Source organism: Vulpes lagopus, chromosome 3, assembly GCF_018345385.1.
Source record: "Vulpes lagopus strain Blue_001 chromosome 3, ASM1834538v1, whole genome shotgun sequence".
Taxonomy (NCBI): domain Eukaryota; kingdom Metazoa; phylum Chordata; class Mammalia; order Carnivora; family Canidae; genus Vulpes; species Vulpes lagopus.
In genome coordinates, this window is record NC_054826.1 from 127,492,610 (window position 1) to 127,503,500 (window position 10,891).

Here is a 10,891-nt window from a genome sequence, read left to right on the forward strand (position 1 = left end):
AACTTCTGACGCTGTCTACACTCACTGTCCCAGCCCCTTCCCGTCTGCTCTCCAACCTAGGACCCAGGGCTTCCCCTCCCACCACCTCCAACCACGTCTCTGCCAGGGGCTCTGTGGGCCTCAGGCACAGCTGTGCAACGGAGAGGACCCCGTCACCTCCACTGGGACCCTGCAAGGCTGCCACGAGCCAGAATCCAGCCACTCCCACTCCTGAGATCCAAGCACCCCACCTCCCCAGCACCCCCAGCCACTGAGGTGTCAGCGCCCTGCTCTGACATGACGGCGCCCTGCTTTGAAGCAAAACTCGGAGACCAGACAAATCCCTGCTGGGCGCATGTTTATCCAGCTGCGTCCTGAGCAGAGGCCTCTGCCAGGGGCAGGGTGGCCACTGGCTCCCTGGAGACCAGCTCCTCCACGGCTCAGCCCCGCCAGCGTCCAGCCAAGGCTGGGCATCCTTTCCAGCTGTGGTCCTCGGTCACTGCCTGGCCGCCTCCGCCTGCCACACCAACTCGCCCGAGATGTAGGTGGCCCGCACGTGGAGAGAGTCATCGAGCATCACGAAGTCTGGGTCAGAGGGGGGTGGTGAGAAGGAGGCAGGGGTGGGCCCAGAGGCAGGGGTGGGCCCATCGCCCACCCTCACCCCCTCCCCTACCCTGACGCCGCTGGAGAAACAGGCCTGCAACATGACTTGGGCACAGCACCCCAACCCATCGCAAGCTGACCCAGGTCCTGGAACCAGCATTCCCAGCAGTAGGGTACAAGGGACAGAGGCCCCGGCAGCCCTTCCCCCAGCCTTGCCTCATATGTCAGAAGGGTAATGGGGCGCAGGGGGAGGCTGGCAGCTGGGCAAGGCCACCTGGGCACAGGGAAGATCCCACCTGCCCTGGCACTGCCCCAAGTCTTCAGTGGCCCAGGTGCCCGCATTGGCCCCTGACCTGCATCCGCCCCGAAGTCCAGGGTCCCCTTGCGCTTCTCCAGCCCCAACAGCTGAGCGGGGTGCAGGGACGCAGCCTCCAGGGCCAACTCCACACTGCAGCCTGCTCAGAGGACACAAGTGGGTAACATCCCCCATCTCAGCGCCGCTGGCAGCCCCTCCCCACCACAGCCCCGGGGCTCCAACGCCTAGGAACTGGAGAAGGGAGACGTCCCAGGACCCTGCGGCAGGTCGCCAAGGTTCCACCTGCACCCCGTCCGAGGACACTGCTAGGTACCCTCCTTCCGCTCACTCACCCATCCCATCCTGACAGGCCTCCCCCTCCTCACACGAAAAGGCCTGCAGGCCCCTCCCCTGTCAGGGTCCCAGGAAGAGCCCCCCGACAAAGAAGCAGTAGCCTGGGCATCAATAAGGCCACCTCGACTTGACTTTCTATCCCTGCTACCCCTAAGAGGCCACATGACCAAACCCCATTCCTTCTGGTCCCATCACCACCCCAGCTGCCAGGCCGAAGCCACTTCCTGCCTCCTGGCCTGTCTCCTACTGCTCGAAACAGCACGCTGAACCCTGGAACTCCCAGGGACACCCCAGCCCCATGGCACCAAGAATCCCATGGGGCCTGGCCAGTTACAGCCTCTGCAAACACCCCTTCCAGGCTCCCCGAGAACACGCCCACCCTCTTAGGAAGCCTGGAGCACTGCTCTGACCACCCCCTCCCCCCAGCTCTGTACCCATGAGCCCACAGGGTCCAAGTCGGAAGGCTTTCCTGCGTATAAGGTGAGGTCCCTTCTCCTCTCGGGTGCCACGGCTTCACTGCCTGTCACCCTGGATTCCAGCCGCCTGCTTGCTTGTCATTGTCTTAACCTGCCCCTGAGCTGCTTGCAGGGGGCCTCGGCCACATCCCTGGTGCTCATCCCTTGGGAGCTCCACCAGACGAGGGATATGGGTGCAAGACTCTAGTGGTCTCCACGCTTCCCTCCAACCTCTCCTGGGTGGAGCTCAACATACACACACACACACACACACACACACACATGCATGCACACACACTCGCACCGCACACTCCCCCTACCCCAGCCTCACTGACCTGTGGCCTGCAGGAAGTGCCGGACACAGACGTCCATCGGGGCGATGCTGCCACTCAGTGTCTTGGTGCCTTGAGAGCAGAGAGGGCAGGCTCTGGGGGACCAGAGGCCACGAGGCACGTGGTGGGGGGTGGGCACTGGGCTGGTGGGGCGGCCAATAGGCTGGCAGGAACACCCAGATTCGTGGATCCCACGGGAGGCTGGGGACTGTTCCCACATGGGCAGTCAGCAGGGATGTGCAGGTAGCTCACCTGCCACATAGGCTGTCAGCCCATCTACTTCCACCTCCTGCTGCCCCAGCGTGTGACGGCCATTGCCCAAGCCCAGGGCAGGGACAGCATCGGTGACCAACACCAGCCCTGCAGAGAGAAGGAGCCTTAGGACTTACCCCTACAGGGCCCTCCCAGCTGCTGCCACCCTGCCCTGCCACTCACCCTGGGGATGGGCGCGGTGGGCAATGCGCAGGGCAGCGGGGTTGGTATGTGTGCCGTCAGCAATCATTCCGTAGAAGATGTGGCGGCCTGGTGGTAGCCGGTCACTAGTCAAAAGCCCCACGATCCCTGGGTCACGGTGGTGGAACTGGGCAGGGATAGGAGGGGGGTAGCTAAGTGATGGCGGGAGCCTGACACCCACCCACCCAGGGCGCTGGCAGACGGGGGGGGGGGGGGGACTCACAGGCAGCATAGCGTTGAAGAGGTGCGTGATGAAGGTGGCCCCACTCTGCACAGCTTCCTCCGCGGCTTGCAGGTCGGCCACCGAGTGTCCTGCATAGGGGACCTGGACTCAAACTGTGCACCCAGCCCAGGAACCCCCGCCATGGGCCCAACCCTGGGGGCGGCCCTCCTCACCTAGGGACACACAGATGCCACGGGCCGTCAGCGCCTGTATCACCTCGTGGCTTCGGCCCAGCTCGGGGGCCAGTGTCACAATGCGGACGTTGTCCAGGGGCCCATAGGTGGCCAGCACGTCGTGGAAGGCGTTGGTCTCAAAGGAGCGCAGGTGGGTTTCGGGGTGTGCACCCCGCTTCTCCCGACTGATGAACGGGCCCTCCAGGTGCACCCCTGGGAGGAGGGCAGTGGATGTCTCCAGCTCGCCTCCAGCCGTGCGGCCCCCGCCCCAGCCCCTGTGGCCTGCCCAGCCACCCTCCCGGTTGGGCCTCTGGAGAGGGAAGGGCTGCCACCAGGTCCCCAAGGAGCCTCCCAGGGCGGGGGCAGGAAGAGGGGTCAGCCACTCACCGAGGACCCCTGCCCCATGGGGACCACCACTCTTCACAGGGATCTGAGGAAGGACCTGGGGGGAACCAGCTGTTAAAGCCCTGCCCCCTATGGCCCAGCGCCCAGGGGGGTCAGAGATCAGCCCCCTGACGGCCTTCCCTCAGGGATGGGAAGCTCCAGGCCCCCAGGCTCGGCCTGGGGAAGCGCAGCTTGAGAACTAACAGGACGCAGAGGTGAGACCCGCCAGAGGTGAGACCCGCCGCAGGCCCAGGAGCTGGGGGAGGAGCTGGGCAGAGGGCAGGCACCCGGACAGCAGCGAGGACACGGACAGCAGCGGGGACACGGCGGGCTGTGGACCCAGCCCGGGCGACGGGCCTGGCCTCGGGCTGCAGGACCAGAAGCACGGCCAGGCCAGGAGGGGGGTGCACTCCGGGCAGAGGGGTGCGGGCCAGAGAGCCTGGTGCGGGCGGGGCCACGGGCTGAGGCCTCAGCACCATCGGAAGCTCTGGTGTCAGTCCAGGTGCTCACGGTCCCCACCATGGACGCAGACAGGCAGGCGCCCCAGGCCGCACCTCCCCCAGGAAGCCACGTGGGGAAGGAAGTGGGCAGGGAGCCCCATGGGCAGCAGGGTCCCTGGGCCACGCTGCGGGACAAACAGCCCGCCTCCCCCCCGCCCCCCGCCCCGGGCTCCCCTGCCCCCAACAAAACCCGGAGATCTGCGAGAGGCCGAAGCCTCGTGTGACGTGCAAGACAAGAGCAGAACTGTCTCGGGAGCCTGAGGATGGTGCTAGGCAGATGTGGGGGACCCACGCGGGGGCCACGTGGGGACAGGCGGCGCTCCGTAGCCCTGCCGCCGGAGGCCTGGCAGCGCCCGCCGCCCTGAGAAGCGGGGGGACCGAGAGACGCCTCGCCGCAGAGCAGCTGTGCTGCCAACCGCGCCCAGGAAGCACCGGGAAGCACAGGAGAGGCCCGGGGGCTCCAGGCGAGAGGTGCAGACGCACAGGGAAACCTCTGGCCCGACGCTGTCAGCACGGCGCAGTGAGGCCTGGCCCGCGGTGGCCGCAGGAAGGCTCCCGGGCACGACAGCCTGCTGGCTCCTGATCTCACACGGAGCCAACAGCCAAGGCTCGGGAGCAGCCGGGGGAAGCCGCTGAGGACACAGGACAAACGGGGCAGGGCCGGCGGGGCCAGGACGCGTGAGGACAGGTCCCGCACCCATGAAACGAGGACGGAGCGTCAGCATTCCGAGACACAGCAAGCTCCTCCAAACTATGGCTACGTGAGCAGCCAAGCAAAAAACCCAAAAGAACCGTGTGGTAAAAACAGCAAACACTGAAAAACAGAGTCGGAGAAGAATTAGAGAAGCCACCCGGAGGCCCAACAGCGGAGTGACAACTCCTGGGAAGGGGCGACAGGGAAGCGGCGGAGAAAATCACGAAGCAATCACTGAAGACAAGCAAACAAAACAAAAAGTCACACTTCGGCCTGAGCGGCGGAGCTGACGGCCAGCACGATGGAGGAACCCTGTCCCCTCACACTGCGGAGCCCAGGGCCAAAGGGAAGGTGCCGTGAGCCCCACACACAAAGTATCAGAGCTCGGTGCCTCTGGCTTCTCAGCAGCAGCCCCAGGAGTCACAACCCAACACAGCAACGCCTTTAAGATTCCAGAGCAGAGTCACTCCTAACAGAACTGCAACCCCGTCAAGAGAGGAGACAACAGGGGCGTCTGGGGGGCTCAGTCAATGCAGTGTCTGACTCTCGATCTCGGCTCTGGTCGTGATCTCAGGATCCTGGGGTCGAGCCCCACATCAGGCTCCCTGCTCAGCGGGGAGTCCACCTGTGATTCTTTCCCCTCCCCCGCCCTCCCTAATATAATAAGTCTTTTAAAAAAATAATAAAAAGGGGGGATCCCTGGGTGGCCCAGCAGTTTAGCACCTGCGTTCGGCCCAGGGCATGATCCTGGAGTCCCGGGACCGAGTCCCACGTCAGGCTCCCAGCATGGACCCTGCTTCTCCCTCTGCCTGTGTCTCTGCCTCTCTCTCTGTCTCTCAGGAATAAATAAAATCTTAAAAAATAATTATAGTAAAAAGGGCCACCTGGGGGGCTCAGTGGTTGAGCGTCTATCTTTGGCTCAGGGCATGATCCCAGAATCTGGGATCATGTCCCGCATCAGGCTCCATGCACGACCCCCTTCCTCCCCACAAGTAGCCTGCTTCTTTCTCTGCCTGTGTCTCTGCTTCTATGTCTCTTAGAAATAAATAAAATCTAAATAATAATAAAGAGAGCAGGGATCCCTGGGTGGCGCAGCGGTTTGGCGCCTGCCTTTGGCCCAGGGCGCGATCCTGGAGACCCGGGATCGAATCCCATATCAGGCTCCCGGTGCATGGAGCCTGCTTCTCCCTCTGCCTGTGTCTCTGCCTCTCTCTGTGACTATCATAAATAAATAAAAATTAAAAAAAACAAACAAAAAAAAATAAAGAGAGCATAAAAACACTCTGACCTTCAAGATCTCAAAAACTTCACCTCCTGTGACCCCTTCCTCTAGCAGAAGCTTGTGGATGTGCTCCAAAACGAAGGCATAAACCAGCAAACCCAGGATGGGGGATCTGCAGGGACTCGCCCCTGGTGAGGGCAAGGGTGTGCCAGGACCCCTGGGCCCAAGGAAGCCAGCAGTCCACACTGGGAAATGGGTTCTGGAGGCCACTGCAGGAAGGCGATACTGTTGGAGCGCCTGGTACGTGCTGACGTCCCGAAAGAAGAGTGAGGAATTGACAGGAAGCCTGGAGTTGAGTCACCAGATAAAAGCAACTTAGCATACGCAGAGCAGCGACCCCAAGGGAAGCACAGCAGGCAGCAGGAAGGTGGGAGGAGTATCTGAGTCCCCGTCACCAGTGCTGCCAGCTGGCCTCACCAAGACTGCAGGCGGCCACCTGGGGAGGTCGGCGGGGTGGCTGGAAGCCCGGGAGGACAGCCTCACCCTGTCCTCTGGTGGGACGCACACATGCACACACGTGGCCCTAAACCGACAAGTCGGTAGGAGCACCAGCCTGTACTGGAGACCGGCGAGCAAATTCCAAGAATCAGCTGAGCTAAAAGGGACCGTCTCTCCATGGGAGCCAGTGGGGACAAAGGGCTGCTTTTCCTAATGAGTCATGTGATAAGTGTAAGTTCACTACAGATTTTGTTAAAAAAAAAATAAATAAATAACGGCTGAGTTTTTCCAGAATAGATGTTTCCCCCCTGAACAGGTGGGCATGCATGTTAGACACTGAAGAGACCCATTGCCTTCAGCCTATTGCCCATGTGCCACCGGGAGACAGTGTCGTGACGAGTGTCAGGTTCCATCCTCAAGCTTTCTCCAAAGTCCTCTGAGGGAGCTCAGCGCCAGACACAGCTGGGAAGAGACTGCCCCCACCCAAGGGGTGGCTGGAATGGTGGGTGAATCCTTGGACTGCTGTCTGCAGCGAGGACACCACATGGGACATTCCAGGGGGTTCCGCAGAGGCTCTCCCGGGGAACGACACACAGGGAGAGGGGACCCACGCCGTGTCCGTCCCTGGCTGCTCTCCCCACCTGGGCTCACGTGTGCCACTCCTGCCCCCATAAGCTCCGAGTCTCAGATTCCAGAACCTGAGGTCCGAACAAGACACTCAGGATTTCCTTCATACCTCGAAGCAAAACAGAGATTTACAAGGACAGCTAGAGAACGCTAAGCTGGGAGAGCAGAACACGGGATAGCACAGACAGACGTAGGGGAAACGAGGCCAGTTCCCAGCAGGAAGGCAGGGGAAGAGGTCAAAGGACAGAGGGCGTGTGGGGCCAGAGGCAAAGGTGTGGCTGCCTCCCAAGGAGGTACCAGATCTTGGCTAAGCAGCTGATGGGACTTGAAGCAGACAACAACGGGCGGATCAGATCAAACAGTCAAGCTGGAGGAGACCCCAGAAACAAACCAGGTGGTCTCAGTGGACCAGAACATGATGACAAAGGACCTGACAAATGAAGCAATCCAGTTCTGCCCAGAGTGAGCCAGCCCCGGGGCGGGGCGGGATCCCAGGGAGTAGTCCTGTAGTTGCTAAGAGAATACCAGGATCCAATTTTCACATTCACCACCCTCCACGACCTTCCTTTCTGCTGCCTGAGGCTTTCAACCTGCAAGTGCTTACAGAGGATGACAGCTACTAGTTAAAACCACGTAAGCCAAAAGTCCCCAAGGCCAGAAACCGGGGGTCCTAAAGAAAAAGCCCTCACCTCCTGTGTGGCAGCGGTCCCATGTGCTGCTGAAGGTGTAGGCGGTGTGCGACCAAACAGCAGAGCCACAGCGTCAGGACTTCAAAAAGGAAGCATCAAATAGAACAAGGCAAAGGCCTTCCAGGCAGTGGGCTCGGAGATAGAAAGAGAACAGCCTAGAATGGCTGGCACGTGCCTAAGGAGAGGACAGAGGCTCAGGCAGGCAGAGAGGGGACACTGAGAAGGATGGGCTGACCCCGAGGATCAAAGGGGTGGGGTGGGGCGGGGCAAGTGGTGCCCCGAGGCCTGTACCTTGGGAAGGCCCCTGTGGCAGGACTGAGAGCCGGGAGCGTGAGGCTCAAGAAGGGGGAGGGCAAGCAACGTGGAGGCAGCAAGACGGGCACGTGCCCAGGTTCCAAGCAGGGGGGAAAGCACGGGCGGACAACCAACAGAGAAAACAGAACCTGGTGCCGGTGTCCAGCAGGAAGGTGAGCTTAGTTTTTAACATCCGACTATGATGGGAAACCTGGGGGAAGTTTCCAAAAAAATGTCCACAGCTGATGGTTGACCAAGTCCTTAATACGTACAGCACAGGGCAGCCCTGGTGGCGCAGCGGTTTAGCACCGCCTGCAGCCGGGGTTTGATCCTAGGGACCCTGGATCGAGTCCCACATCAGGCCCCCTGCATAGAGCCTGCTTCTCCCTCTGCCTGTGCCTCTGCCTCTATCTCTCTCTCTCTTTCTATGAATAAATAAATAAAATCTTTAATAAAAAAAAATACATACAGCACAACCCCAGGAGATGGACATGGTCACCAGTCTCAACTTAGACTTGAGAAAACAGACTCAGAACAAAATAGTGTCCTGTGACTACCCCCGCTAACCAGTGAAGTTACGGGGCCCAGACCAAACCCAAAGCCCACTCCTGACCTCCCCCAACACCCAGCTTGGACTCTCTGTCCACACACCCGGGAAGGACCCAACAGCGGGCAACATGATCATTATACAAAAAACCCTGCACTGGAGAGAAGCACGGCACTGGAGCAAAAGATGAGGGATACAGGGTAACCGTCGCCTCCCTAAACTCTGCTCAGGTAAGGGAATACCCACACTTTTCAAAACTCTCGGCATCAAGCAGTAAAGAGGCAGGAGGAGCAACGCCTGGGTGGCTTAGGGGTTGATCATCTGCCTTTGGCTCAGAGTGTGACCCCAGGGTCCGAGTCCCACATCGGGTTCCCTGCAGGGAGCCTGCTTCTCCCTCTGCCTGTGTCTCTGCCTCTATCTCTCTCTCTCTTTCTATGAATAAATAAATAAAATCTTTAATAAAAAAAAATACATACAGCACAACCCCAGGAGATGGACATGGTCACCAGTCTCAACTTAGACTTGAGAAAACAGACTCAGAACAAAATAGTGTCCTGTGACTACCCCCGCTAACCAGTGAAGTTACGGGGCCCAGACCAAACCCAAAGCCCACTCCTGACCTCCCCCAACACCCAGCTTGGACTCTCTGTCCACACACCCGGGAAGGACCCAACAGCGGGCAACATGATCATTATACAAAAGACCCTGCACTGGAGAGAAGCACGGCACTGGAGCAAAAGATGAGGGATACAGGGTAACCGTCGCCTCCCTAAACTCTGCTCAGGTAAGGGAATACCCACACTTTTCAAAACTCTCGGCATCAAGCAGTAAAGAGGCAGGAGGAGCAACGCCTGGGTGGCTTAGGGGTTGATCATCTGCCTTTGGCTCAGAGTGTGACCCCAGGGTCCGAGTCCCACATCGGGTTCCCTGCAGGGAGCCTGCTTCTCCCTCTGCCTGTGTCTCTGCCTCTCTCTGTGTCTCTCTCATGAATAAATAAAATCTTAAAAAAAAAAAAAAAAAAAGCACGAGAAATACCGCTTTCCAGCAACTCGGAAACAAAAAAAACCCAATGATAAGATGTGGTAAAGAATAAAGACAGAGAAGATCCCTGGGTGGCTCAGCGGTTTAGTACCTGCCTTTGGCCCAGAGCGTGGTCCCAGGGAACTGGGATCGAGTCCCACATCGGGGTCTCTGCAGGGAGCCTGTTTCTCCTTCTGCCTCTGTCTCTGCCTCTCTCTCTCTGTCTCTCATGAATAAATAAAACCTTAAAAAAATTAAAAAAAAAATAAAGACAAAACGCCACAAAGGAAATACCAGAGAGGTGCGGATGGGAGGACCAGTGGGAGGATGTGGGGGCAGTCAAGAGCAGCAGAAGGCTGGGCTGGGGGCAGGGAAGCTTCTTTCTGGAAAGCACACTCCCCTGACTCAGCGAGGGGATGAGCCTGAGGAGCAGACACGGATGTGGCAATCAGAAAGTCCCAGCAACCGGTTTCTGCAGCCTGGAGGGCAGCTCAGAAAGGACGTGCAGCCGGGGAAGGCACAGCCTGTGGGACACCCGGATGAGCAAGCCCGGGGGCAGGACCCCACGCGGTGGAAGGAGGCCAACAGGTGAGGCCAGGTGCTAGTGAGGAGGTGTTGGTGGGAGCAGATTCGAGAAAGCGCTGCTGCTTCTGGAGCCCCTTCTCCTGGACACTGGGAGCCTGACCTCACCTTGTGATAAACCTCTGGTGGTGAGGTGACCAACGTGGGGCAGAAGGAGGTGACTCCATGCGACAAGATCCTCTGGGCCACCAGGGCGACTCCTGAGCCCACGTCCTCCGTGGCCTGAGAGAAGTCAACGCCAAATCCACCTACGGCCACAAAGAGAAGGTCCCACCGTGCCCAGACCACCCTTTCGGGGTCGCCACCCGCAGCCCTAGACCGCACCGTTGATCTGCACGTCGATGAAGCCGGGCGCCAGAATGCAGCCCCCGCAGTCCCGCCGCTCATCTGCCACTCGCCGCTCCTCAAAGAACAGCTTCTCGGGGTCCAGAATGCGGCCTTCGCGCACCCACAAATCCTCCCTACGGCCAGAAGCCGGGGTGGGGGGGTAAGGCTGCCCGCCCCGCACCGTGGGCCACGCGGCAGCTCCCGGGCCCGCGCCCCGCAAGAAAGCAGCCCGCAGCTCCGGCCCCTACGCCCGCCCGCCCCCGGCGCCACCAGAGCGGCCCCCGCCCCCGCCGCCCCACCTGAGCAGCGCCCGGCCTCGCAGGATGCGGCAGTTGGTGAACTGGAGCACCGGGGCCCGTGCCCCGTCCTGCCCGCCGCGCATCGTGAGCCACCGAGCCCGGCCGAGCGGGCGGCAAACGGAGCCCGCAGCCCAAGCCTGCTAGCCGCTCCCCGCCTACTGCGGGCCGCCGAGCTCTGCCGCACCCACGTGACCCTCAGCTGACTGAGGCGCATCACGTGAGCGGCGCGTCCACGTGACCCGGCCGCCCACGTGACCAGCGCGCCCCGGACCTGCAGGAATTCCGCGGTCGCCCCGTCCGCCCACTCCGCACCCCCCCAGCCCGATCCCACACAAGCGGTC

The 10,891-nt window shown here is 60.6% G+C and overlaps 1 protein-coding gene across 3 annotated transcripts; it reads right to left on the reverse strand.

The window, feature by feature from the left end:
- Positions 1-320: 320 nt before the first annotated feature.
- On the reverse strand, positions 321-10,738 carry AMDHD2 (amidohydrolase domain containing 2). Of its 3 annotated transcripts, XM_041750452.1 has the most exons (11): positions 10,551-10,735; positions 10,249-10,385; positions 10,033-10,172; positions 3,255-3,309; positions 2,868-3,080; positions 2,695-2,783; positions 2,454-2,598; positions 2,271-2,378; positions 2,022-2,090; positions 936-1,037; positions 321-564 (listed from the first exon to the last, which is right to left on the reverse strand). In XM_041750452.1, the coding sequence occupies exons 1-11, from the start codon at positions 10,631-10,633 to the stop codon at positions 476-478; spliced, it is 1,230 nt and encodes a 409-aa protein (XP_041606386.1). In that variant the 5' UTR covers positions 10,634-10,735; the 3' UTR covers positions 321-475. The 3 variants fall into 3 exon arrangements, 2 of the variants coding, with proteins under 2 accessions (XP_041606386.1, XP_041606387.1); XM_041750453.1 differs by lacking the exon at positions 3,255-3,309 and having other exon boundaries at positions 10,033-10,146; positions 10,551-10,738; XR_005986988.1 differs by lacking the exon at positions 321-564 and having other exon boundaries at positions 2,022-2,113; positions 10,551-10,736.
- Positions 10,739-10,891: the final 153 nt, after the last annotated feature.

What these genes read in the sequence shown, in the direction of transcription:
- AMDHD2 (XM_041750452.1), bottom strand. Translation starts at nt 10,633, where the DNA reads ATGCGCGGCGGGCAGGACGGGGCACGGGCCCCGGTGCTCCAGTTCACC. An exon ending in CACCAGAGGTTTATCACAAG is followed by an intron (nt 3,310 to 10,032) that starts GTGAGGTCAGGC and finishes GGTTCCCCCCAG; the next exon opens with GTCCTTCCTCAGATCCCTGT. An exon ending in GCTGACAGCCTATGTGGCAG is followed by an intron (nt 2,091 to 2,270) that starts GTGAGCTACCTG and finishes TCTGCTCTCAAG; the next exon opens with GCACCAAGACACTGAGTGGC.